At 41.0% G+C, this 25,595-nt stretch overlaps 1 protein-coding gene across 4 annotated transcripts in view; it reads left to right on the forward strand.

Moving 5' to 3' along the window:
- The window catches only part of LOC147168282 (pro-neuregulin-2, membrane-bound isoform-like), a 61,819-nt gene extending 36,289 nt beyond the window's left edge, over nt 1-25,530 (forward strand). For 2 of the 4 annotated variants that reach the window (XM_086085067.1, XM_086085064.1), the window contains 7 exons: nt 3,999-4,022; nt 8,925-9,027; nt 9,720-9,885; nt 10,385-10,512; nt 12,183-12,395; nt 17,170-17,353; nt 21,752-25,530. In XM_086085067.1, coding sequence (XP_085941193.1) covers nt 3,999-4,022; nt 8,925-9,027; nt 9,720-9,885; nt 10,385-10,512; nt 12,183-12,395; nt 17,170-17,353; nt 21,752-22,231 — 1,298 coding nt within the window. In that variant the 3' untranslated portion in view covers nt 22,232-25,530. The remainder of the gene's footprint in view (nt 1-3,998; nt 4,023-8,924; nt 9,028-9,719; nt 9,886-10,384; nt 10,513-12,182; nt 12,396-17,169; nt 17,354-21,751) is intronic. The other 2 variants (XM_086085066.1, XM_086085065.1) reach the window with 2 other exon arrangements.
- Nucleotides 25,531-25,595: the final 65 nt, after the last annotated feature.

The following is a 25,595-nucleotide window of genomic DNA, read 5'->3' on the forward strand; positions in this document are numbered from 1 at the left end:
TGCACCACCTCTCATTTATTTTCTTGGATGGAAAAATGAAAGCAAAAAAGGAGGCCTGGTTGGGGTGGTCCTTTTTTGTTCAAGTGAACAATGCACCTGACAATTAATTAAGGCTTTGAGTTTTCCAGGGTGAAAGCCAATATTTGAGAAAAGACAATATTATTGCTCCAACCTGTGCAATTGGACCAGAAGTGTCAATTAATGTCTTTATATGGAGAAAAGTCTCATTCTATCTGACATTGTTTTGAATACCTGCCAGTCACATTTGCTGTGGGTGCAGTATCTCATACATTGGTAAGTGAATTAAACTAAAGTGGGGCGCTTTAACAAGCCAAGTAAGGTAATGAGACAAAGAAACATCAGCCATTGTTACTGATGAGGGCTTTCCCCTCTGTGACATTGTACCATGCATCTTGAATGGAGGTTGAATGAGGATAAAGCCTACAACAGGCACTGTTGTTTTCTTCCTCGGCATCAATGGGTCATCTGTTACGTGATGTCATCTGTGCATGAAGCTAAATTGTAATATAGTGCTGTGCATGTGGTTAAATTAAAGCAGTATAAATAGAAAGATGAGAAGACAAATCTTGCATCTGGGAGATGGAAGGTGTCTTTACATAAGCAGTAAAACCAAGCCTGGCTCTGTCTCAAGCATTAACATCTTTTTAGGTACATACAGTTTAAAGACTTCTACTGTATGTGTAAAAGTCATATACATAAACAGATACAACATCACTCAATGCAAATAACTAAAAAAATATTCACTGTGATCTACTAATAGATATTTACTGTTTACATGCTCTGACATATCACCGATGGAATAAGATTGCTTTGCGTGAATAGCTCTTCTCTTATATCAACATTTGAGTTTAACATTGCATTAAAATCCAGTGAGTAAATAAGTAAGTCCAACAGAGCCAGTTTGCTTGTATCCTCTTGTCTCTTTGCCAACCCCGTTAACGGTCTCCTGGCTGGTAACTCTGGATGGGGGGAAAAAAATACTTGTGAAGACAACAAATTGGGGCTTGATTTGTTTCTCTTTTATAATTGCGTGAGCAGCAAAAATATCACACATGAATCAGAAACTGGCATTAGCACCAGATGCTGTGATTTTCATGCATTTTTAATGTTTTAAAAAGAAAATTAAAAAAAGTCATATAACCTGCCTAGAGACCACTAAGGATATAAATGGGAAGTGGGGGTCTGGGTGTTCTAGGGTTTGGGGGGTATGGTTGTTGCTATCGTGTGTAATCCTTGCACTGTTGCAATGTCATCACTGCTTAGCTATGAGGAAAATTGATTGGAAGGTGCCAAAAATAATCAAATGTGATCTTTGACCGTTTTACAGCATAACATATATCAGTGATCCAACAATACCAAAATCTCACATACAGCTTCACGGTATTAAGGCCACCGTGTGGTATGATTAAATAATTCAAACACTGGTGTATGGAAGGTGCGAATGTTTGGTGGTGGTCGGAGGGGCCGTAGGCGCACACTGGCAGCCACGCTTCCGTCAGCCTGCGCCAGGGCAGCTGTGGCTACTAAATTAGTTCACTGCTACCAGAGCGTGAATGTGTGAGTGCATGAATAATGTATCCATTCCAATGTAAAGCTTGCCAGCATATTTAACCCTGCTGTTATAGGCTTCACCATCTTTGGAACTTTTGTGCACAACCTCCACCCGGGGACCTGTCTGATGTGGTAGACCAAGGCGTCGATTAATCTTGTGTTTAGGGCCTGTTCTTGTGCTGCTATGATCACTGACTCTGTGCAATCTTTCAGCCCTGTTTTCTTGATGTCAGCCACTTTGTCAATTTGTCAGTGGTACATGCCATGGGCTTGTCTTTCCATGACAGTCCATCTGGCTCCTTCTCCTTTCTGGGTTTCTGGCACTCACTAAGCACGTTGTCCTCAGGGGCCATTATCTTGATGTATTCTTGAAGGGCCTGTGGTTTCCTCCTGCAAAGTGCACATGATGCTCGCCAGTCCATGGCCCATCTTTCCGCTTTGTGTACAGCCTCATGATGCTGGACTTGGTATGCAACCCTCCGTGGATTGTAAGGAGCTTTCTTGTCTTGATATCAGTGCCTTACATTTCTAACTGTGTCTAGGGTGTGATGCCAGCGGGGTATCTTATTACTGGCAGGTCAAAGACGTTACTGACCAGGATCTTATTCTTGCCGTTGAGCTGACTATTCAGGATCTGCCCCATCGGCTTTAGGTATTTGGCCATAGCCGCCGTTCGAACTGCATTTTCATGGTCGCAATTTGCCTGTGGAACTCCAAGATATTTGTAGCTGTCCTGCACATCTGCCTGCCTGCAGAGAGAGAGCGAAAGAGAGCAAGACTATCAAGAAGTTTTACTTTTGAAATTGAAACTGGAACCTAGCACATTTTAGGCAATGTCAGACCTTATATTCGTGACTGAATAGACAGTAGTTCCCACATTTACTGTACAGGGTACTGTGAGAACGTGGATTTTGGTGGTCAAAATTGGAATTTGGACTACAATTTTGAATGAAAATGAAAGATGTCGTGGCATCAGATGATGTTTCATATAATAAGCTTTTTCTGTTTTTGTGCATGTCCAATCTTTGATAAGAATATTGCCGATAAGCCAAAGAGAAAAATTATAATGACAATTAAAAATAGCAACACATTACTTACATGTTCATTAAGGTAAGATTTGTAACACGTGTTGTTTTAGTATTTATGACTTGGACATCTTTTTACGCTTACAATTAAGTAAAATATTTATATAATTATCTATTGTATGCAGGTAGGTATTGCTGTTGTCCAATTAAAGCACATATCTTGAAATGTGCTTTTCCCCTTTCCATTCTAAAACAAGAAAAATACCATTAAAAAACAATAGTATAATTACGCAGGCAAACATATTCAAAATCCAAACATATTAAGGGACACATGGACTCTATTTTCTTAAATTTTGAAGGGTCCAGTCTGATGTTTTGTGAGTGCGGTAAAGTGTACGGTTTGATTTTAATCGATAATCCTCACTGCTAATCTGGATCACTTTGTAAGGACTACACACTGATTTTACGGTTTTGTTATTACTGTATAGTTGATTCCATCCTCAAGACTGGTCTTGTCCATGCTTTATTCTTGTGTTTCATTATTTTTGCATTGTAGTGTTCTTTCAATCTGTTTGAAAGAACACTTTCTGCTGTTTAAAGTTCACATTGACGCCGTACGGTCTGCTTATACAATGTTTAAAATGCAAAGCCTTATCGAAATGTAGATCAAGTGGACAAGAGCATCTCCTTTTTATTATTTTTTATTATTATTTATTATTATTATTATTTTATTTTTTTTAAGAACTAATGCATGCACAGCAACAGAAACTCATACAGTATGTAAGGTTCTAACAGCTTTGTGCAGGGATAGGAGATATGAGTGCCACAGAAATGCTTAACTATAGAGTAGTCGTTAGTTAAATGAGATACAGCATCAACTTCATTGTCTGTACATCATCGTCTGTACTCAGCATTTATGTTGGGCACCATCTCACTGCTTTTTCCCCTCTGTTATGTTTTTCTTTGGTGTTTCGTTTCTGTCCAATGTCCTATGAATAGGCTGTATTCAATATGGCAGTAAGTGATGTGGCTTCTTGTCTTGCTATCTTTGTCCGTGTGTCTCTGCATGGACTTTCCTGCCTGCTGATTTCTCTTTTGCTTTTTATTTGTTTGATTTTCTCCCTTTTGCTCTTGAGTCTTGTGTGTGCTTCTGTTTTTTTTTTCCCCCTGACATTTTTGGGGTTTACAGAGCTGAGGCTGTGTGACTTGTCTGTCTGTTACGGGACGGCACATATGTCAGTCAGCCTGACTGACAGATTCCAAAGCACTAATGAACTTCCTGATTCAGCGTATACAGGAAAGGAACATAATATACAGCAGATCCTCTCCAAAGTGGACATTACAGCTGACCCTTGTCTGTCTCTTTCCTTTCTTTACCACAACAACTTTCTGTGCTGGCAGAGCTTCTCAGAATTGAATTTATGGGTATGGAACATTATTATTTATTTTGCTGTGCTTTAAGCGTTTGCCAAGATTGTGTCACAGTCACACATTATCGTGCCACCTTATTTTTAAAAACCAACAAACCTGTCCCTCCTTTTCTTCCGCCCACTAACCTGATTTTAAGACTTGCAATCCCTCTTCCCCCTTCTCTGCATGCACTCTTCTTTATAGACTAACTTGGTTAAGGAGGAAGAAAAATGATAATTGAGATGAATAACTTAAAGCTAGAAAGGGCAGAGACAATTTTAAGGGAATGTAAAAGGCTTAGAATGGACTGGATCACGTGGAAGATCTGAACCACTATTCAACTTGAGGAAATGTGAAGAAATGTTGCTGGAAAATAGTTTTGCAAAGTGTTGCCGAGAGCTAGAAAAGCCATGACCACATTCTTTGTCCTAATTATTGTGCCCTTGATTGAGTCAGTGTCAGAGATAAGACAAAGTGTGGGCCTGTCCTAAATCACAAATTCTTTTGGCTCCGCTGAGCGAGCTTGCCTTCCCAATTCCCTTGGCTTTCTGTATCAGTGCACAATGATACATGCACAATGCAGGGCCAAGGCCACTGCTGGCTTGTCAATTCCCACTCAGGCCCTTTATTTAGAAACCATAACCTCCTTCCTGAAGGTGAAATGATAAATTAGGGGAAAATGACATAGGCCGTTTCTCAATACGTATTCTTGTCCGTACTTGTGATGTCTTAAAACGTCATCAGTCACGGCCCAAGTACTGTTCCAATTGCAAGGACGCAAAAAGCCATAAGGGTCGAGCAAAGAACGAACGCAATACACGGATGTTATTCTTACTGTGAGCTTCCTGGTTCTGACGCATTGCCGTAACTGTGTACCACATGACTAGATGTTATATAATTATGAGTAATATATTAAAGAAGTATAATTTGAAATTATACTTGGGATTTATCCAATTTAGGATTATATTGAGAAAAAAAAAGTTCTGGAAAGACATCAATGTGAGTTGCAGGTTTTGATCTGATTCTCCTGTAATTGTGGTACATCTGTAAAAAAATATCTTTGAATATATAGTAAATCATATTTAATATATATATTAATATATTTATATATAATATTGTAAATTACAGTTGTGTAAAAAAAAGCTAGATTTAATAAAGTTGTACTTTACACTTTAAATTTCTTATTATTTACGCTCATATAAAGGGAGGAATACTGTAGGCTACTTACAAACGTGATGCTGGTGGGGGGCAGCAATGCACATGCCGTGCCTAGTCGGATGGAAATGAAAGAAAGAAGAACAAAAAATATGCTTTTTTGCTGCCATTCGTTCCTTGAAGTATGAAATGCATCTTGGGATATTTTCTCAGCCAAACCTTTACCAAGTAACAATCGATGGATTCTTGGTTTAAGTTAGCAAAAAAGAACGCCATTCGGGAATTCCGTGTGGTTTTGGCTTCTGCATACTTCCGATTGGAACAGTACTTGGGGCGCCACTGATGACGTCTCATGAAATCACAAGGACGTAAGTAAGGTTTTATACCGAAGTATGTTGTACAAACACATTTTGAAACAACATACTACTCTAAAACTAGCATAGCTTATATGCACTGACCAGCCACAACAATACGCCCACTTGCACAAATGCACAGTAATAATGCAAGAGTTGTAGCAAATATTATGCCTTTACAAAAAGGTAGAGAAACATAAATAAAGAACAAATAATAATTAATGTAGTTGATGAAACATACTGAAAGCTGAAAACGAGGCATGGGCTAATTATTGGTATGGTGGTTTACCATGGTTTTATAAAGTCAAGGTTTCAATAACCACTAATACTGGCTGTTCTTTCTTTTTTGAGGAGACCGGTGCACAATATGGTTGGCTGCTTGCAGATTTGAGAAAAGTAAAGATTTAATTTAAAAAAATAAGAAAAATGTTAACATTCATTTCTTTATCAAACTGTTAAATGATTCTATTTTCTTTCTTTTCTTTTTACTATTGTATATAATTTCGAGGTTGAAATCAGTCGACCAATCAGGAGCGGGATTTTGCACAGTTGACCAATCAGAAGCGGGCATTCGCACAGTCGCCCAATCAGTGCGTTGGCAAGACAGAGACGTCATCAACACAACACACACTGAGGGAGTGGAGAAATGCAGCCGGGCAGCACTGTGTGGCGTGGTGTTAATTTTATCTGCCATTTTAAAATTTAGTCTCAGTTTTAATGCATTTTCAATCACGCTTGTTAATTTTGATTATAATTAGTCAAGCCCTTCCCTTTTTTATTTACTATAAATCTAGCATTTTAGTCCTTATTTTAGTCCAAGAAAACATAATTGTATTAATCTAGTTTTAGTCCAATTTTTTTTTAAATAAACTGTCAACGTTTTAGTCTAGTTTTAGTCAGGACAATCATGATTTAACCATTGTATTTTTTTTTGTCAGCAGATTATATTGAACATTTTGAATCTAAAACTATTTCACATAAAATTTTCTCTCATCTTTTTGATAAAAAACAACTTCACACACAATTACAGTATGTCAACAAGTGGCTACTATGGCTCCATGCCATGAGCTAGTAAATTAGCCAGCATTAGTTAGGGGTCAGATTAACATTATTGTTGGAGCGTTAAACCCGTTGGATTAATGTTACGTTATATATATATATATATATCGTTTACTTTTTTTTTCTTAACCTTTCACCGTGAATCCACCTCCTGTCTGTCCCATGTGTTTTTGCATGTTGCACTCGCTAGCTGCAGATGTCACAGTGACAGATTAGCAGAACAAGATTTTACAAAATCATATAATTTTCTTCTCATTTTTGTTCATGAACTAAAATGTCCATAGATTTTAGTCCTGTTTTTTTTAAGTGAAGTACATTTTTATCTCGTCTTCATTAGTCGATGAAAATGCATACTGATTTAGTCCCAGTTATTGTTTATTAATGAGGGCTTTAGTCTAGTCTAGTCTAGTTTTAGTACATGTGCTTTGACAAAATTATTTTTGTTTAGTTTTTTGTTGATGAAATTAATTAATTAATCAGGGAGGGTTCACCAATTCTGGTCCTCAAGGTCCATAGTCCTGCAGGTTTTAGATGTTTCCGCCCACTGGCACACCTGATTCATATAATGATCCTGATCTTTAGTATCAGGTGTGTTGGTAGGTGGAAACATCTACAACCTGTAGGACTCCCGACCTCGAGGACCGGAAATGCTGAACCTTGTGTTCCATGGGGGGGAAAAAAATCCTATTTTTACTAACTCAGATATTTAAAAAAATAAAATAAAAATATTTTACAGCTCTAATTTTAATACTGTGATACCTCAATATTTCCGTTCATGCCTGTGACTAATATTATTTTTTACTCTCTACATGAAATTAATTGAGGTAACCAAAATTTTAGCTACAGATGCTGCTTTTGTGCTGATAACATATTGTGCAAGTGGTCGTGATGTGGCTGGTGATTGTATTTGACAGCTGTGGTATTTTTTGACTGAGTGTGCTAATTTAGACAAATTTATTTTTGCAAGTGGAATTGGTATTTCCGTTTGTATATGACATTGAAATCTTACAGTGATTTAAACTAGGGCATGACCGACAAGCTTTCAAAATCCACTTTAAGTTGATGAAAGCACAGTCTTATGTTAGAGCTTCTGGGGACCAGTTTCACCCTCCTGGACTTTCCCGTTTCCCTCTCAGCCCTGTCTTGCTCCTATTCCCATCATGTTTCCTCCCAATGCTCCTTATCTCAACCCCCCCCCCCCCCAACCACCCCCACCCCCCTTAAACCCTCTCGTTCCCCTGTCGTTGTGTTGTTGCACTTGCATTCCTCAATTTTCAGTGTTACACCACAGTAGGGCAACTTGAAATATAAATTTGGTAGAGCTCAGTAATATACAGGGACTCTGGGCAGTTTCACACTAACAAACTTATATATAGAGTTTGACTATTTAGCTGTAGTGCAGAGAAAAGTATAAATGCAGTACAGTAAAGTATAACATAAGATAATGTATTACCCATAACAGGGCTCTAAGAAGTAAAAAAAAAAATACATATGACTTGCATATAGCACCTTAAATGAATTGCCAGAAAGCATCCAGATGTGTGACTCACTTATTAACAGTTCAGGTAATAGGTAAGATAACATTTAAAACTCACTATTGTCGATATCGTTAAAATCCTCTTTCGTGCAAATTGGATTAAAAATAAGCAAAATCAATTTCACGTAATAGTTTGGGATTTAGAACTTTGGCAATGCTGTATATTAACAACATTTGTGAACTAACTCTTAATAATTACAGAGTGAAATTAAAAGTTAATACATAATAAAAGTTAGTATTCTTCTAATTAAGTTTGAAAACATTCAATGCTATTATTGTGGTGTAAACGCTTCAAAAAAACATTTTATTTTATTTTTAGTTTACATTTATGCACGCATGTGTACAAATGTCTGTTCCCTCTCATAATGGTTTGTACAATGTTGTCTTAAGTGTGATAGACACATTATGTATGGCTGTAGTGCATCTAAAACTAACAGCCATAATAATTTTGCACACACTGCTTGTAAATCAATTCGTAGGTTTAGTTGTGTCTAATCTGAATATTTTCTTTCACTTAAGTTGGATAAATTTAATCATTAACAGACAGTGTAAACAGAAATAATCAGAAGAAAATAGGTCACATATTAAAGATATGAATGTGTACAGTGCAGCAATGTATTTTAACAAACAACAAACTATCAGGCGTTGCAGCACATAATGTGGTAACATGCAGTATGTGTGTGTTTCTGTGTGGATGTGTGTTGTGCATGATTTGTGTGCCTGTACTGTGCTTTTATGTCTGCAATGCCTAAATGTGTGCGTTGCGTGCATATGAACGTGTGTATATGCACGTGTGTGCGTTCTCTGTCACAGAGGCCGAGGAGCTCTACCAAAGGCGGGTGCTGACGATCACGGGAATCTGTGTGGCCTTGTTGGTGGTTGGCATCGTTTGTGTGGTGGCCTACTGCAAAACCAAGTAGGTCCTTTTCAATATCATGAACAAATAACTTTGCTTTGACTTGTGAGTAAAACACACTTGAGATACGAGCACTGTATGGTTGCAGTGAATTCAACCAAATTTATTTCACAAGAAGTTTGGCGTGAGTGTAAACAATTCTTAAAAAAAAAAGAAGTTGTGCTCATAAATATGTAAACTTATGAGTGTAATTGTACAAAAGCGACAAAAATGCTCTGAATCGTCACCAAAATTCACATGCACATCTCTACTCGGGTCCACTTCAACCTGAAAATATCAAAACAATTGCCACAGTATTTTGGAATTTATGGGCATTAAGCCTTTTTCTCACCATACAGTTATGCTCATAAGTTTACACACCCTCTAGGGTATGTAAACATATGAGGACAGCTGCAAATGGACAGAGTGATACATAATGCCACAACAAACTAATGTTATGTGACTTGTTACATAAACCGACTTACTTTATTGCATATCCCAAACAAAAAACAAAAATAATAATAATAGACTGCTAATGGTCTAAATTGTGCAAATACTCATCTTGAGGACTTAAAATCTATGCCACAAGTTTAAACTAAGAATAAATTCTCCTCATATTTTTTAGTAGTCAAGAGTTGAGTTTCAGCAGTTTGAGTAATTGATTTAGTCTACATGAAGCATTTTGCCAAAGCAGATGTTTATGTAACTTCCAGGAAGCACAGGAATAGGATGCAACATCACCTCCATCAGAACCAGAATCAATGTGTGGAGCAACCCAACCGCATGCTGGCCAACGGGCCCAACCACCCCGGGCCTGGTCCCGAGGAAATTCCCATGGTTGATGTGAGTCCAAACAGTAGAAACATACAGCAGAGACAGGTACAGGTAATTCTGATGTCAGAATCAATCAATAGACATGTTGCATTCAAGACAAATCGACACATACAATACAACATGTTCAACTCGGAATTTCGTTCCGGATCCATGTCTAATTAGAACCACTTACATTTGACTCTTTCCTGGTTCAATGCTGTGACAAGCCCGCACTATTTACTATTGCAGCACAGTGCTCTTAGGTCAAACACTAATTTAAGCGTTCTATGAGTTGCACACTGCATGGCACAATACAGCTAACGATGCATGCTCATGAACTGCTGATTTTTATGGGGTTGGGCGGGTCTATTGAAGATACTGTATGATCAGACATCCTTGCAGGAGAGAGTTTTTTTTTTTTTTTTTTTAAATGGGCAGAGATTAGTATAAGAATATTAAACATTTTTCAAAAAAAACATCTGTACATTTGTTTTTAAATGTTCTAAGCCTCCAAATGCCTTTGTGCCATTTTGCTCAATAAAAGGTGTGTGTACGTGATTTACAGTACATCTCCAAGAGTGTCCCTACCACAGAGTGTGTGATCAGCCACGGAGCTGAAGGTGCTGGCAACTACGCAGGCAGCAGAATGTCTACCCGCTCACATCACTCGACCACTGCCTCACATGCATCCAGGTAGCTCTTGCACACATCTTCTGCCAAAACATGTTTCATTCATATGCTTCTGCCCCACCAAACAAAACAGTCATTGAAGACAACTCATTCATGGACAGGTCAAATGTCACTTATAGCACTTCTCTGAAAGGTGGCGCACTATAGTCTCCAATGTTATCTTGTCCTAAAAACTGTGCCAGAATCGCTCTAAAGCACATTTGAAAGCAAAGTCAAATGAATTGGTATAGTAAAAGCATTTTCAGCATTTTTTTTAGTTAATCATTATTTTTTTTATTTGAGAACAAAAACTCAATTCATGAACAGTTTTTAAAAGGCATACTTATTTTCAGCTATGTTTGTAAATACTGCAGTAAATAGTACTGTTTGTGTGTACTACTGCATTCCCTTTGGTCTTTAATACATAAGTGAAATAATGCTCAGGTGCCAGACTTGGCTATTTAAGATGTCTGTGGTTACCTTTTACAGAAACTCGCACCCAGTAAAACCACAAAAGTGGATAAACATAAATCATTCTTTTGGTTAAAAAAATAAAAATAAAAAATCAACAGAAGTGTAGAGTACTCTGGGACATGGTGGTGTATCCTTGTAAAGTGAAGGATCAAGAGACACCTCATGAATGTAAATAACATAGGTTGCAGAAAAGTGGTTAACATTCAAATATGAGGGAAACCAAATGAAACGTTGCCAGAAAACATCGAGAAAAGTCAACGTGATTCAATGAAAGTGAGGTCAATTTGTATTGGAACGCAAATGTGGATGTGCTATCCGTAGTATACCACATTCATACATGACAGAGGCAATGTTATGGCTGCTTAGAAGTAACAAGCCAGAACATTGACATGGTCGGTACGTCACTATAAACATGGATGATGACAATATATAAACCGTGAAAGCTCACTTTTTTTTTTAAAAGCAATACAATGGAATATTCTAAAATGGACAACTCTTAACCCAACAGACCATGAAAATGAAGGCTCTCTTTTGGTTGTCATTCCTAAATGATCAATGATATATAAGAGAAAAAAAACACTTGTTTCTTGGGTGACTTAAATGTTTGGTACATTTTAGAGTACCAGTACTTTATCACAGTGCCAATCATTCAACATAAAAGTAAAGTATGACAAAGGCAAATGATCATCAAATTAATGATCTAAACAAGAGTTGACTTATGATATAAGTAGTAAGGGTGTACATCTCTCCTATCAAAGACAATTTGATACATATCTTGATACATGAGGTGTGATACGATTCAAGTACGGTTCGATTTTAAAGTGGAACGATTCAGTTCCGTTTGATTTAGTGAGATTATGATTCTTTATTGTGTGGCTCAGTTTGAGAGGGTATGATGCAATGAGTTTCTTGTTGTGATTTTACATACATATGAATGATATACTGTAAATGTGACATTTTCTTCCTCTGATATATCTCTCCAATAAAAGACAATAAGATACGTATCACAGTATTTTAATCACAATATTTTAAAGTAGAATTAACTCACATATTTAAAATCAAAACAGATTTTCTGAGTAATATTTTTTTTTGTTACACCACAAATAAATCAAGCATTTAAAAAGTTTTCTGTAATCACCTCCCTCAACCCTCTTCTCTGTCCTTATGCCTTGCCAGTCCTCTGGTAACCTTTTAAAGTAGTTCTGTACTTATATCTGCAGACACGAGGAGCAGACATGGAGCATGGAGCGAACAGACAGCATGAATTCAGACTGCCAGTCAGGTGGCCTGTCCAGCTCTGTTGGAACCAGTAAATGCAGTAGTCCAGCTTGTATGGCAAGGAGAGCCCACTGGGGCTGTACGGATGTATCCAGTCCAAGAATGCAGTATGGAGATTCCTACGACTCACTAAGGGATTCACCTCACAGTGACAGGTAGCAAAGTCTGATACACTGTCACCACTGTGTTGATAGGAGTTGAGATGCGTGCATTGCTTTTACAAAAACACTAATGTGATCATACAATGTTTATTTGAAGAAATTTGCTTTGATTTTGAATTTGGTGTATAAAATGGATGGATAAAAATAATAATATTCTTTGTTATTCCTAAATTTGTTGTGCTGCATTTTTTTTACCTCAGTCAACCTGTCAAAGAAATTTCAATTTGCATTATGTTTGCGCATGCGTGAAAATCAAGTTTGAAAAAAAACTTGCTACCAAACAAAGCCGTCCTTTGAATGGCGCTGAATGGAGTGCTGAAAGTGTTTGCGTAACTGCACACCTCAAAGCTTGCAAGAATTGTTTAAACGACTTTCAGCCTTAAGTGACAAAACGACAGGTGCGCTTGGTGCCATTCTTAACTGTCCTAATGGAGTTTATCGGCAAAAAAAACACCATTGCAATGCTCGAGAAGACAGAAGTGTACGCTTGTAAACCTCCGTTCACTCTTCCCAATTTCCAGACAGAAAAGGAAGATCCAAACGGACGTATAAGAGGCTAAAATTGATTTATTTTACGTTTATTTTGTCAATATCCTGAAAGCGAGGGAACAGGCGGAAGCATCACGAAGCTTGCTAGCGGACGTACGTGAAACCAAACTAATGGAGTGACAGCCATTTAAGAACCTGCTTTTAGCCCCAATTGACCCCTTCAGTGAAGAAAGCTCCTACCAGTCTGTTGAACGCGTCCCGGTGTTGTGTCTTTGTTCAACTCCCATTCAAGTGCACACATTCAGTCAAATAATAAACACTTAAATAGGCTTAACTGTCGTGTCCCGGCAGAGGGTAGTCAGTAACGACATGCTATTCATGTTTAAAATAGATTCAATAAAAAACATCAACTTTCCAACGGTTGAAATGGTCCAAATCAAGCGCTTAAAATTAGATTTTAATGACAAGTTGGTATCAGGCTACCAGCTGGCCTACCCATAATGCACCACGCTGCCGAGATGCACACTTCGCTTATTGACCAATGGGGTACAAAGGAATATCCACTCCAAACCTATAGGGGGAGCCTTGGAGTATCACACTCCACTCATTCTGGGGGTCTACTGTCCCTTTAAATCTTCTGCCTTATTGAGTCAGTGGTCACACAAACTCTGTTTAGTTTTTGGCGACATCAAGTGGCAGAAAATGTGTACATGTTTCTTCTTCTTTCTGCCTTAGAAGGAGCTGGCAAGTTGATGATTTAGTTCAAGCTTTTCGCTTTTTAACCACTAACATAGAATGATGCAATGATGCAGTGACATTGTAAAGGTTTGCAGTGATGTGGTTTGTTATTGTACTGTAGCAGTTTTATTAATGCTTATACTTTACTGGGGTATCCGTTTTTACCCTCTACATTTGAAAACAGATTAAGCGGTCCGTCGCTCTGGGCCCGGCGACGCGGTTCGGGGCCTGTGGGCCGCCGGGGTGCCCGGTGGTTCCCTCTCCCCTCCCCCTTCCTCCCCCTTGCTGCCTCTCCCTCCTCGCCTCTCCCCGCCCGTCCTCCGCCTCCCTGTCCCCTCTCCCTCGTCGCCCTTCCTCCTCCTCTCCCCCTCTCCTTGCGTCCCTGCCGCTGCCCCCTGCCCTTCTTGTCGTCCCCTTCCCTCCTCCCTTCCCCTTCCCCGGTACGCCTTCCTTCCCCTCCCCTGGGCCGGGGGCTCCATCCATGGCCCGGGTCTCGGTGCTATGGGGGCCGGCGGGGGTGGCTGGGGTTTGGTGTCGTGCCCGCCCCGCTCCGGTGGGCGTCCTGACACCTCGGGCGGGACCCAGTATCCGGGGGGCGAGCCCTATCGCCCCGCCGGACGGGTCCCATATGCCCGCCGGGGTCCTGGTGGGGTGGGTGGGGGCTTGGTGGGCCGGTGCGCCTCCTGCCCCCGCCCGGTTGGGGGGGGCCCCGCTGGTCACACCTCTTAACTCACTACACTAGGTTTGCACAATACACTTTTATAGACATATAGGGCACATAACACACTTTGGGGGGTGGGGTAGGGTGGAAACACCGTCTTCACCCTACAACTCCCCTCCAATTTTAATACACCACACAACTTGTGGGTGGGGGGGGGGGCTTGGGGGCTTGTGGGGGTGCCATCGGTTGGGGGCCGCAGTATAGAGCAGTGCTGCGGTCCCCTGTCCGTGTCGCCACCCGCCCCCCCCCCCCCCCCGCCCTATCTATTTTTTTTAATGCACCACATACACTCAGCAACATGCTTGGGTGGCGGGTGGATCGGAGCGTGGGAATATCATTTCCATCGGCTCCGGTTCACCTGCTCCTAATTTTAATGCACCACACACACACACTTGTATATACACTGGGTGGGGTCACATTCACGGTTTAGGGGTAGAGTTCGCCAGTCCGCGAGCTGGCGGACTCAGTAACAGGGGTTAATTTTCACAAAGAACGCTGGGGTGACGACCGGGGCCTTCCCCCGCTGGGCCTGGGGTTCGGGGGTGTCGGCCGCCCTCCGGTGCCCCCATCTCCCCCTTCTGCCCCCGGTGTTCCGTCCTTCCACACGGCGGGGGGTGGGGTGGGCGCGGCTGCCCTCTCCGCTCCGCTGTCCGGCCCCTCTTCGGCGCCGGTGCCTGGGTGCGGGTGGTCCCCGGGGGCTGGGGGTCGGGGGTTGGGGGGCTGCCGGTTGGTCGGGGGGGGGGCGGCTTTGTTGGGGGGGGGCGGTGGTGGGGGTTGCGGGGTGGGGGGGTGCTGGGGGTGGGGGGTGTCTGGGGGATTGGGGGCATGGGGGCGGCTGGGGCTGGGTTGGGGTGGGTGGCGGGGGGTGGATGGGGGGCGGGGGGTGGTGGGGGGGGGCGGGGGTTGGGGGCCGGTGGGGTGCCTGGTGGGCCTGCAGTGCCCCGTCCTGCTGCGTTGGGCCGGGGGCGCGGGCCGTGTTGGGGCGGGGGGCGCTCCTGCTCCTGGGTTTGCTCTCCGGCCGGTGGCCCTGGTGGGGCCCGGGGGTCGTCCTTTGGCGCTGCCGCGGCCTGGGGGGCCCTGAGGTGTTGCGCTTGCTCTGTTCCGGCGGGGGTCGACGGCTCCCCTCTTTGGTGGAGATTTTCATGCATGCCAGATCCACCACACCAGCATCTACCGAAACTCAGACACAATCTGTTTCCTCCTCAGGTTATTGAATCGGTGGAGGCTGGTGTCTCGGATCTCACGCGGCTTCGTCTGTCCTTCCTTCCTTTTCTCGGTCTCTCCGTTGGTCTCTTGAGGCCTCCCTGACTTTATGTTTTTTGGATTTGTTGGGGTCTGGATGTTTCTTGGGCTGGGGAGGAGTTCTGGTGGGGGGTGTCTGGTCGGTGCTGGATTTCACCTTCCTTGGTTTTCTTCGGTCCCCTCGGGTCTCCTGGTGTTCGATTTAGGTGAACGGTATAAGATTTTTTTTTTCTAATAGGTTTTCTGGTGAGCTAACAAACACACGCACGCACGCACGCACACACACATACTCACCCACACACACAAAAAAAAAAAAAAAAAAGTATGTATGTATGTATGTATATATGTATATATGTATGTATATATGTGTATATATATATATATATATATATTTAAAATAAAAAAAAAAAAAAAAAAATAAGAGCAATGATGATGACATTTCCGAATGAACAATACTGAGCTCTTATAAAAAGAAGAAAAAAAAAGAAAAAAAAAAAAAAAAAAAAAAAAAAAAAAATGAAAACAGATTAATGTACGTTCTATCCCTTAGTTTGTCACAAGTAAATTTCTTCCTTTTTTTCAACCTCTTCAGATGATGACACAATTAAGAAAAAAAAGATGTACCGGTAAATAGACTAAAGAGGTCAATTCAGTTGTTGTGATTTGATTGGTTGGGATCTTGGGGACTTATAAGGCTGGGAAAAAAACAGGAATAGTCAAGACTGTGGAACTTGAACCAGGGAGCATTTCTGATAATTGAAGAAGCCATTACCATCCGTGGCCTTATTTAAAATCATTGTTTTATGTTGTCAGCTTTAAGAATGAATGATCGTGGCGTCGCGTTTTGTGTCACCCTCCCTAAAAAAAAATCTGAAAACCATGTAAAAGTTACGACTTTGATCTTGTCCCATCAGAGGTCACTACATGTCTTTGGCATGATTTATTTTTCACACTGGATAACATTCCTGACACAACCTGCTAGTAATTGGAATGTCAGTTCTTTTCATGGTACTGAATCCCATAATTCCAATCCGTCCATTTTCTATGCTGCTTGTCCTGTTCAGGGTCACTGGTGAGTTGGAACCTTTCCCAGAGGAATTTGGATGAAAGGCACCCTGGACTGGTTGCCAGTCGGTTGCAGTGCACACACACTTTTAGAGACAGAGGATGATTCATGCTCACATTTACACAGATGAACCCACAATTTTTGTGCCAAAGTCAGGCAAATGTACCACAACACCATCAGTGACAAAAAATATTCATTCAAGAGTCAGCGCTTTATCATTAAGATGGGAAACTGATTTGTGTGTGAACAAGTTTTCATTGTGCTGAGTTATTGTATCTCTTCCAGTTTATACTTATTCTTTTACTAGGCGTTGACGCTGTACTTTTCTACTTAAGAAAACAGTATACCTTTACCCCCTCTGAGGGTTTTATAACTAGACAAAGAGGGGGGGGGGGGATCACAAATGTATGTCACTCTGTTTCTCTGGACACATTTAAAGTGAAAGTTGAAAGAGTGAATAAGGTGAATGAGTGAACACTGCGACGATGTGCTGACTGTCCGTCCCCATGCAGGTATGTGTCCGCGCTGACCACACCAGCTCGCTTATCTCCGGTGGAGTTCCACTACCCGCCGCTGCCGCCCCAGGTTCCCACCTTCCACATCTCCTCACCCAACACAAGCCACGCCCTCTCCCTACCACCTGCCGCTGCAGCCTACCACAGAGACGACGACCAGCCGCTACTAAGATGCCCTGATGTATGTAAATCTTACAGAATGATGGATGATTTTCTTTGGGTTATTCGGCTCTCCTCCGCATTATAATAAATACATTAAATACATTTTTTTTTAAATAATAATAAAAAAAAAGAAAACATGTTCAACAAGCTCCATTGAAGACTCAAAATTAGACCTCAGCAAATGACGGCCCATTGGCCACATCCGGCCCACCCACAGTCTCTGACTTCATCAAGTCGAAATGAAACATTAACTATGCGATGCTTTGATTTGATGTGCAAGTGTGTGGGCGGTACCAGCTAGCAAGGGCAATGACTTGCGTCTTCAGTGCTGCTGACTTCGTGACTTTTCCAACCCCTCAAGCAACTACGTTTCAATAAAGCAACTCACCACAATGCCAAATGTTGTGCTCAAATTGCCAACATTCCTTCATGGTAGAAGGAAGATGACCAGGGGTTTGATATTTAACACAAGCAGTGGCTTGTTAAATTAATATAATAGATACTTTGAATACATTATATATCCAGTTAAGTATGGCCTTTTGCAAAATCAATTGCCTAACCCTCAATTGTCCTAAAAGGTGTGAGTGTTTGTTCGTCTAAATATGTGCCCTGTGATTGGTTGGCAACCATTCCAGGGTGTACACCTCAAACCCAAAGTCATCTGCCATAGGCTTAGCTCACTTGTACTCCGCGACCCTGAATATAAGTGGATGAATGTATGAATATATTTTTTTATCTTTTTGACTGATTGGCTTTGAGAAAGTTTTACTTTCAAGAAATGGAGGTGTCTTTCATTAGCCTGGAAATGATTCAGGGTTGACAAGACTGACGGTCATTATAACGTGCAGCAAAATATTTGTCATGAAGAGCAATTTGTCGATACTTGTGTTTCACCACGAGCCATATGAAAGATTACGAGGAAAACTATTCACGGCTACACAAGCACGGCTACCGCTACAGGGGTCTTTTCACACGATAACACTAAATGAAACTTACATGAAACCCTTGCTTAACGTTTTGACTGCCAACCATTTTCAGAAAAGAGAACATGTGGGTGCCAGCTGATTTAGAGCATTTTGACTGATCTTTCAAGGTCCACAAAATTGTTTCTGTTTGGACTATGGAAACACAGATTCTACCAAATGAAAGATTGAACTCTCATCTTTCATCAGAAAAAAAAGCTAGTTTCTACCTTATTCCGTTTTTCAGTAATCAACAATAGAAAATAGGTTAGTTTCACCCAAATGCTCTGTTTTGGACTAAAATACGTAGAAATCAAGCTTTTTGTGAAAGGATATTATTTCATGCACTCTAGTGAATTTTTTTCCATGAATGATGCCACAAACACCTAAACAGTGCTTTACTTCTGTAAAACACTACTACCAACAATGAAAACGTGTTTTTTGATAGCAAAATAAGTTTATTTACATTCAACAGTGTAACAATTTGGCAAACTATTTACAAATGTGTGCAACTGTGGTACTATTTACAATTGTGTGGATGTTTCAACTACACAGTTTTTCTTTTTGTGAGGTATATTGTGTAACACTCCCCTGCGTGCAAGGGGACGCAGCAGGATTTGCACCACAGATTAGTTTCACTGCGATTGCCCCTTCGCGTGCAGACCCTACAACACTTTCATGCCGGCCTTTTTTTCCGGGGAGTAGCAGGTATATACTGCAGTGTGTGTTTGACCATGTTGCCATCAAGTCTACTCTCAGGATCATGATACGGTGACCTGGTGTTACGTCTGGCTTCCTCATGTCCTTCGGTTCCTATACCGGGTGGTAAGAGATGTTCTGATCCATCTTATCCACTCCATTCATGATGGCATCGTAGTCCAGAACCAGTGTCTTCTCCGTGATCAGACTGTACCCACTCCTCCGATGAATATGCATTGGACTTGTGTACTCTTCATCGTCCGATTGAATGTCTGCCTGTGCAGAAGTGCTCGGTTGTGCACCACGTTTTCCGGCGTTAGCATCGCTAGCCGGTAAGGCTTTACGACGTGATCGAAGCCGCCGCGTCAACGCTTCCAACTTCGGCGTCAACCTCGGAGTCACCATCATCATCATCAATGTGCTCTTTAGCACTGGTCGATGTTTTTCGTCTTTGAAAAAAATGCTCAAGCGCGAGCAGCTCGCAACCGGTCGCCATTTTCGCTTCCTTAGCCATTTTCCCCTCAACACTCAAGCTACACCTCACGTCTTCTACTACTGACTCCTACCCGATCTTGTCCAAAGAGAGTCATCGCTGCCATCTAGTGCCCATAAATAGTCATTATACTAACTCGATCTGCTTGATAGTTTGAGCACAGCTGGCCAAGGCTTTCCTCCACCCGTTTCCATTAAAAAACATAGTTAACGTCTTTTAACGTTTTTGGAGGCACTCATTTGGATTTTACTAAACGTTATTAAACGTTTTTGGCGGTCAAAGAGTTAAGTTAGATTGACATTTCACTGCGAATTTTTTTTCCTGTGTGCTTTGCTTTTGTTTCATTGTTGATGTTTCTGACAACATGATGATGCAGTTTGCAGACCAATCTTTGAGTAGCACTTGCAAAAATACCTTATGAGAGAAAAGTTGTATTTACATTCTAACCGATGAAATTTGTATTTAGAGCTTATCCCACACTTATTTTATACTAATTGGTACAACTGGACGTTACACGGTGGTGTTTTTCGTAGAAGAAGAAAATAATGATAAAAGTACGCAGCGGAAAAGTCAACGTATTCAATTTACAGTCTGGCTCTGGCAACGCAAGATGGCCGCCGCCGGCTTCACTTCTCGCTTGCAGGTTATTTCTTTACGTCCGTGCTGTATCAGTCTGCGAATCCGCCTTAGAGTCTGATTATGATCTTTTTTTGAAGCCTTGATCCAGGACAGCATGGTAGCGTTTTTATTCCATTTTCTCAAGCCAAGAGCTACAGTTGTACACGCGTTCGGGTCGCCTAGCATCAGGCTAGCATCACGTCTAAAGCAAGCGACTTGGATGACGTAAACACGCTGCTCTTGTAAAGCACATATCTATCTATATGTCTACTGGAGTAAGTGTGCGCTTGGTGATGTGTGCATGGACTTTTGTAATGTTCTCGTGCAGTGTGTTCTTTAACGCTGATTTAACACCAAGTTAAACCGGAGCCAATGAAGACAAAGTAGATGCAAGTTGAACATTTACTTCCACAATTCTTCAGACAGGACAGTGAAAACTGAAAATAGCAATACAAAATAATCACTTACTTGAGAAGCATAAATCCACTTTATATTATGCGCAAAAAAATTAGTAAACAATCTGCTCCTAAGCAAATCACTATTTCAAGGAAATGTCATCAAATAGCCCAAAATATTTGTATTTATTTTAACTACCCAAAAAAGTATTTGCAAATTTTTTTTTAAACAATCTGCTCCTAAGCAAATCACTATTTCAAGGAAATGTCATCAAATAGCCAAAATATTTTTTATTTATTTTAACTACCAAAACAAAGAGAAATACTTGTAAGGTAAAAACGGATGAAAAATAACTATTGCCTTTAGGGCAATACAACTATATAGCATGTACGTCCAAGGTTGAGCGGCACTCAGCGGAACAGCTTTTTAGGACCAAAACATGCATTGTAAGAATACCGGAAAACAACCTATTGACGTAATTTCAATTTTTTTCATTGTTCAATTTTTTTGTGCAATATTTTGCAGAAGAGACATGAAGCAATTTAAAAAATAAACAAGAGATGTTTTTTAGAAATGTTGTTTAGAAATGTTGTTTAGAAATGTTGTCTATACATAATTATTCTGTGAAACAAATGCAGATTTACAATATTTTTTTGTCGAATATGTTTAGATTTTTTTATTTTATTTTTTAAATACTGAAGGTATGAGTGGTATTGTACAGGGGGCTTAATAAGAAACCAAAAATGTTCACATTGTTTAGCCCATTTACTAGTACCTAGGCAGTACCTAGGGGTTTTAAGAAAAATTAGAATGACTGATTTACAGTGCATTTCAAACACAATGTTACTCAATATACTTCACATACTGTAATTACAAGTACAACTATTAAAAGTAAAAAATTAATAAAAATAGCTTACTGAAATTACCAAAAGACTGTACAGTGCATGAACAAGATTATTGAAGACATGATTTTAAAAATACTGTGAAATACCTTAACCATAGGATTTAAAAGCATAAAAGCATTTAGAATTTATTGGTATATTCTGAATCTTTATCCATTCATATTCTTCGCTCTGATAATAAATACTAAATAGTGATGGGGGGGTTCTATTATACACAGGATTTTACAGTATATTGTTAAAAATTGGTATGTGTGCATTTGCTAACCTCAGTGAAATATTGAAAAAAAAAGAGTCAAATAATTAGTTGTGCGTTAAGCAAAAATTTGTCAATTTGTCTTGTGTTTCAGGATCGCAGTTTGTACAGGCAGCCTCGACGACCGCGTCGGCCCTACCTGACAGAGAGCACAGGAAGTCTCCCATCCAGCCCCTACCATCTCCCCGATGAAGAGGCCTACGAGACCACGCAGGAGTACGCCTCGTCAAGGGAGCCCATCCGGAGTCGACGGCGCCCGCGACGCAACCGCCTCAATGGACACGTATCTCAGAGGTCGGCGGGCCTACGGGACTACAGGTCACAGAGCTTCAGCCAATCAGAGGAGGAAGAAGAGGAGGAGGAGGAGGAAGACGAAGCTCAAGGGGAGCGCACGCCTTTCCTCAGTATGCAGAACATGGACATGGACCTGCCTTTAACCGTGCCAGGTTTCCATTCATCGTCAGGGGCCGACACACGGACTCACCGCGGGCTGAGTCGGCCGGGGAATCGAAGCAACGGGCAGAGTCGCAGCTCACAGTCGCAGCGCTTCAAGTCAGACAACATGCCCCTTTAAGACTCCCGTGCCCGCCCCCTCCCCTCTCACCCATCCATCCAGCCCTGCCCTCCCCCCTCACACCACTCCACCTTGCACACACCTCTTCCTTCTTCTGGACTAGAGACCTGCACCAAGGAGAAATATTTTTATTTTGTATAACAGACTGATATTGTAAACAAATGAAATATTTATTTTCATTTCAGCAAAAATTGTCTACTAGCTAACAGCAAAGACTTTTTTATAATGGGGGGAACTATTTATATGTAAAGGTTTTTTGATTTACAGCAGTATGAGAGATGAAAATACGAGAATTACGTGCCAATTTTTTCACAAGTTAGATAAATAGAATAATATTGTGGTGCCTTTTGCTGTATGCTGAAGTCGGAGGTCCCATTGAGTTTTGTAGCCTTTCTTATAAAGACTTCTCATTTTTATAGAGACCGATCCTCTTCCTTACTTTTGCTTTCTTTTCTCTGATTTGGGATCCTCCTCTTTTTGAACTGTGATCTGATTATGTCATCATGCAATATTGAGTCCTTCTGTGTAAAAGGTGTCTGTTTACATAGTTTTGATTCACGCCAAGCGCTCGCCTCACAGAGACATTAGTCACTGGGTAGCTTCACCACTTTGGATGAACATGCGCCATTCATTTCCCGTCTCTGCTCACTGCCTGATTTGTTTCTCCTGTGAGAAGTGGAATTGTGAACGGGGATGCGACATCACATTCTCATGTACGTGATCAGGGTGCCGCCATAACACGGGTTAGCTTTTGAGAGTGTGTGCAGTCTGTATGTGCTTCATCAAGCCTCATGCGGTTGGTGTCTTGTTTTACTAGCACGTTCCTTTCACCGATCCTCGCGCTGCCAGAAGCTCCATTGCACTGACCCTTCCCTCGTGAGGAGTCACCGGCCAGGGAGCCCGCCCATCCACCCGCCCAGCCGAACCCATCAGTTGAAATCCAGCCTGACTCTGGCCTCCTGTGGACTGCCAAGCCCACATATTTCCTATGCCAGCAGCTTAGAGCCGCACTGTGTCTCAGGACTTCCCCATCACATCACCGCCAAAAGACTTGAGCGGAGAGAGCTCGTCATGTCAACAACCTCTCAGTTCGGAGACCAGAATCATACCCCCCTCACTCTCCTTAACCAAGTCTGATGCGTTCAGGTCAGTGCTGCGGTTTAGTATGCGAGTGAAGAAAATGGAAGATTCTTTTTTTAGTTTTTTTTTGTTATTGCATTCAAAGGTTGTCTCTGTGTGAAAGTGGCCATGCATGATGTAAACGAGACTCCATCTGTGCGCTTCTAATGCAGGCGCGTAGCACAGGATCATTTTTTGTTAGCACTAATGGAATGTTTGTGAAACTGAGAAAAGTCATCACCTTTACACTGCGCTCATGTGAAAGGCAGTGGTTCTTAACCTGGGTTCGATCGAACCCCAGGGGTTCGGTGAGTCAGTCTCAGGGGTTCGTCAGAGATCAAGACACACACCCGACTCATGATTTGTGCTGATAAGCCCCGCTTAGCCATCATTGGCTGCAGGTGATCACGTTACATTGCTTGGCCTATCTGTGCTGAAGGGAATTTGGTGCACTCGGTCGTCAACTTGATGGTACGTCGTGTGATTTCTGTACTATTGTAAGTCGAGAAGAAAAAAAAGTGGTCAGACGAGGTTGTGTAACAGAACGTATGGTGTTCCACAGGGTTCAATTCTGGGGCCTCTTTGTTTTATTATATCTGCTGCTCCTGGGTTAGTTCTTAACAAAACAGCAGTGATTGTTTTAAAGTGCTCTGTAAATATAGAGTTAAGGGATGGGAATCAGCGTTCTAACTCCATGATTTGCAATGCCAAGTTGAGCAATTCTAGTTGTTCAGCACATCTAGCTATCTAGCAAAACTAAAGAAACACGTATTGAGCTGCATGGAAATGGGGAATAGCCCGGAATACATTAACATGCTTTCTGAATTTAAGGTGAGGAGAGCCAGATTTGATGAAAAGTCTACTCTACATTCTAAAAAGAGAATTGTTGAGCCAATTTAAGATTACAAATTTAATTGTTGACCAATTACAAAAAAAACTTCAATTGGTAACACATGATTTAAATTAATCCAAAGTGAATATATTAAGTTTAATTAATTATGACTTATTCACTTTGGATTAATCTAATTCAATTGGGTGTTACAAATTGAAGTGATTTTTTTAAAAAAGTTGGTCAACAATTCAATTTGTAATCTTAAATTGGTTCAACAATTCTCTTTTTAGAGTGTACCTGTTTGTGTACCTATGTCTTGAATATGAAAAACGAAATAAATCATATTTTATTTTTCAATAAAGAAGCGTTCAGTGAATGTACATCGGAAACTGGTGCGGTTCAGTACCTCCAACAAGGTTAAGAACCACTGCATTAAGGCAAGGCAAGGCTGGCTTTCCTTTTCATTAGCTCAAAGCCAATCACTGGTGTAACACTAATTACTGCATCCTTGATATGTATTTTATTGCTTAACTTGTGTTGCTTGGTCATATTGACTGGATGCTGTTATACGTATGTCTACGCCTACCCCTTCATCATCCCCATACAATACATTCACGTCTTTCTTTACCCGTTAAGAGACCTTCAGAAGCATTGGCAAATCAAGGCCCCATCTTCTGCACACTATTATAGAAGGGTGATGATAGCAGAAACCTTTACATTTCAGACATGTACAGTGCATCGGGTCAAGAGAGCCCTCCAGGTTCAATGTGTCAAATACAATAGTCTTCACACTCCTAAATTGTTTGCGCACAGGAGATGCATGGATCACGGTACAAAAAAATATTTTAAAAAGAGGAAACCCATTAATTCAGGGGTATCATAGAATTATATATAAAAAGCATTATTTGGCTTCATGACTCTGAGGTCTGCCTAGTTTTGTCTTATCACTGTAACCAATCTGGGATTTGCAATGTGGAAGTGAGGGTAGTGTGCTTGTAGAGCTAGTTGAATTGTTAACACTCCTTCCTCTCTCTCCTCACACTTTCCCCCTCCAACCTCGACATGCTGCACACAATGCATACACAACGAAGCACATACACTGACATATAGGATACACACAAACACACACGACACCCTTCCATATCTGTGTATGTCACGCAGTTTGGCTCTATAATTTGTTCTTTTATTTTTACCAACTCCCTTTCTTCTCCTACCCCCTGCATGTCCTAGCGGTACTGGTAGTTGGGTGCATGGATTAAGCAGTCAGCAAACTGTTTTTTTTTTCCACTTGGTGAAAAAAATTAATGTGTATTCATTTTAACATTCAGCAATAAACCCCTTACCTTCATGTCCATTGTTCCTGGAATATACTAGATTTTTTGCAAGTTTGATCAAGAAAGAAAAACATGTAAA

The sequence above is a fragment of the Leptonotus elevatus genome, chromosome 9, assembly GCF_054856555.1.
Source record: "Leptonotus elevatus isolate MCC_2025b chromosome 9, RoL_Lele_1.0, whole genome shotgun sequence".
Lineage (NCBI taxonomy): Eukaryota > Metazoa > Chordata > Actinopteri > Syngnathiformes > Syngnathidae > Leptonotus > Leptonotus elevatus.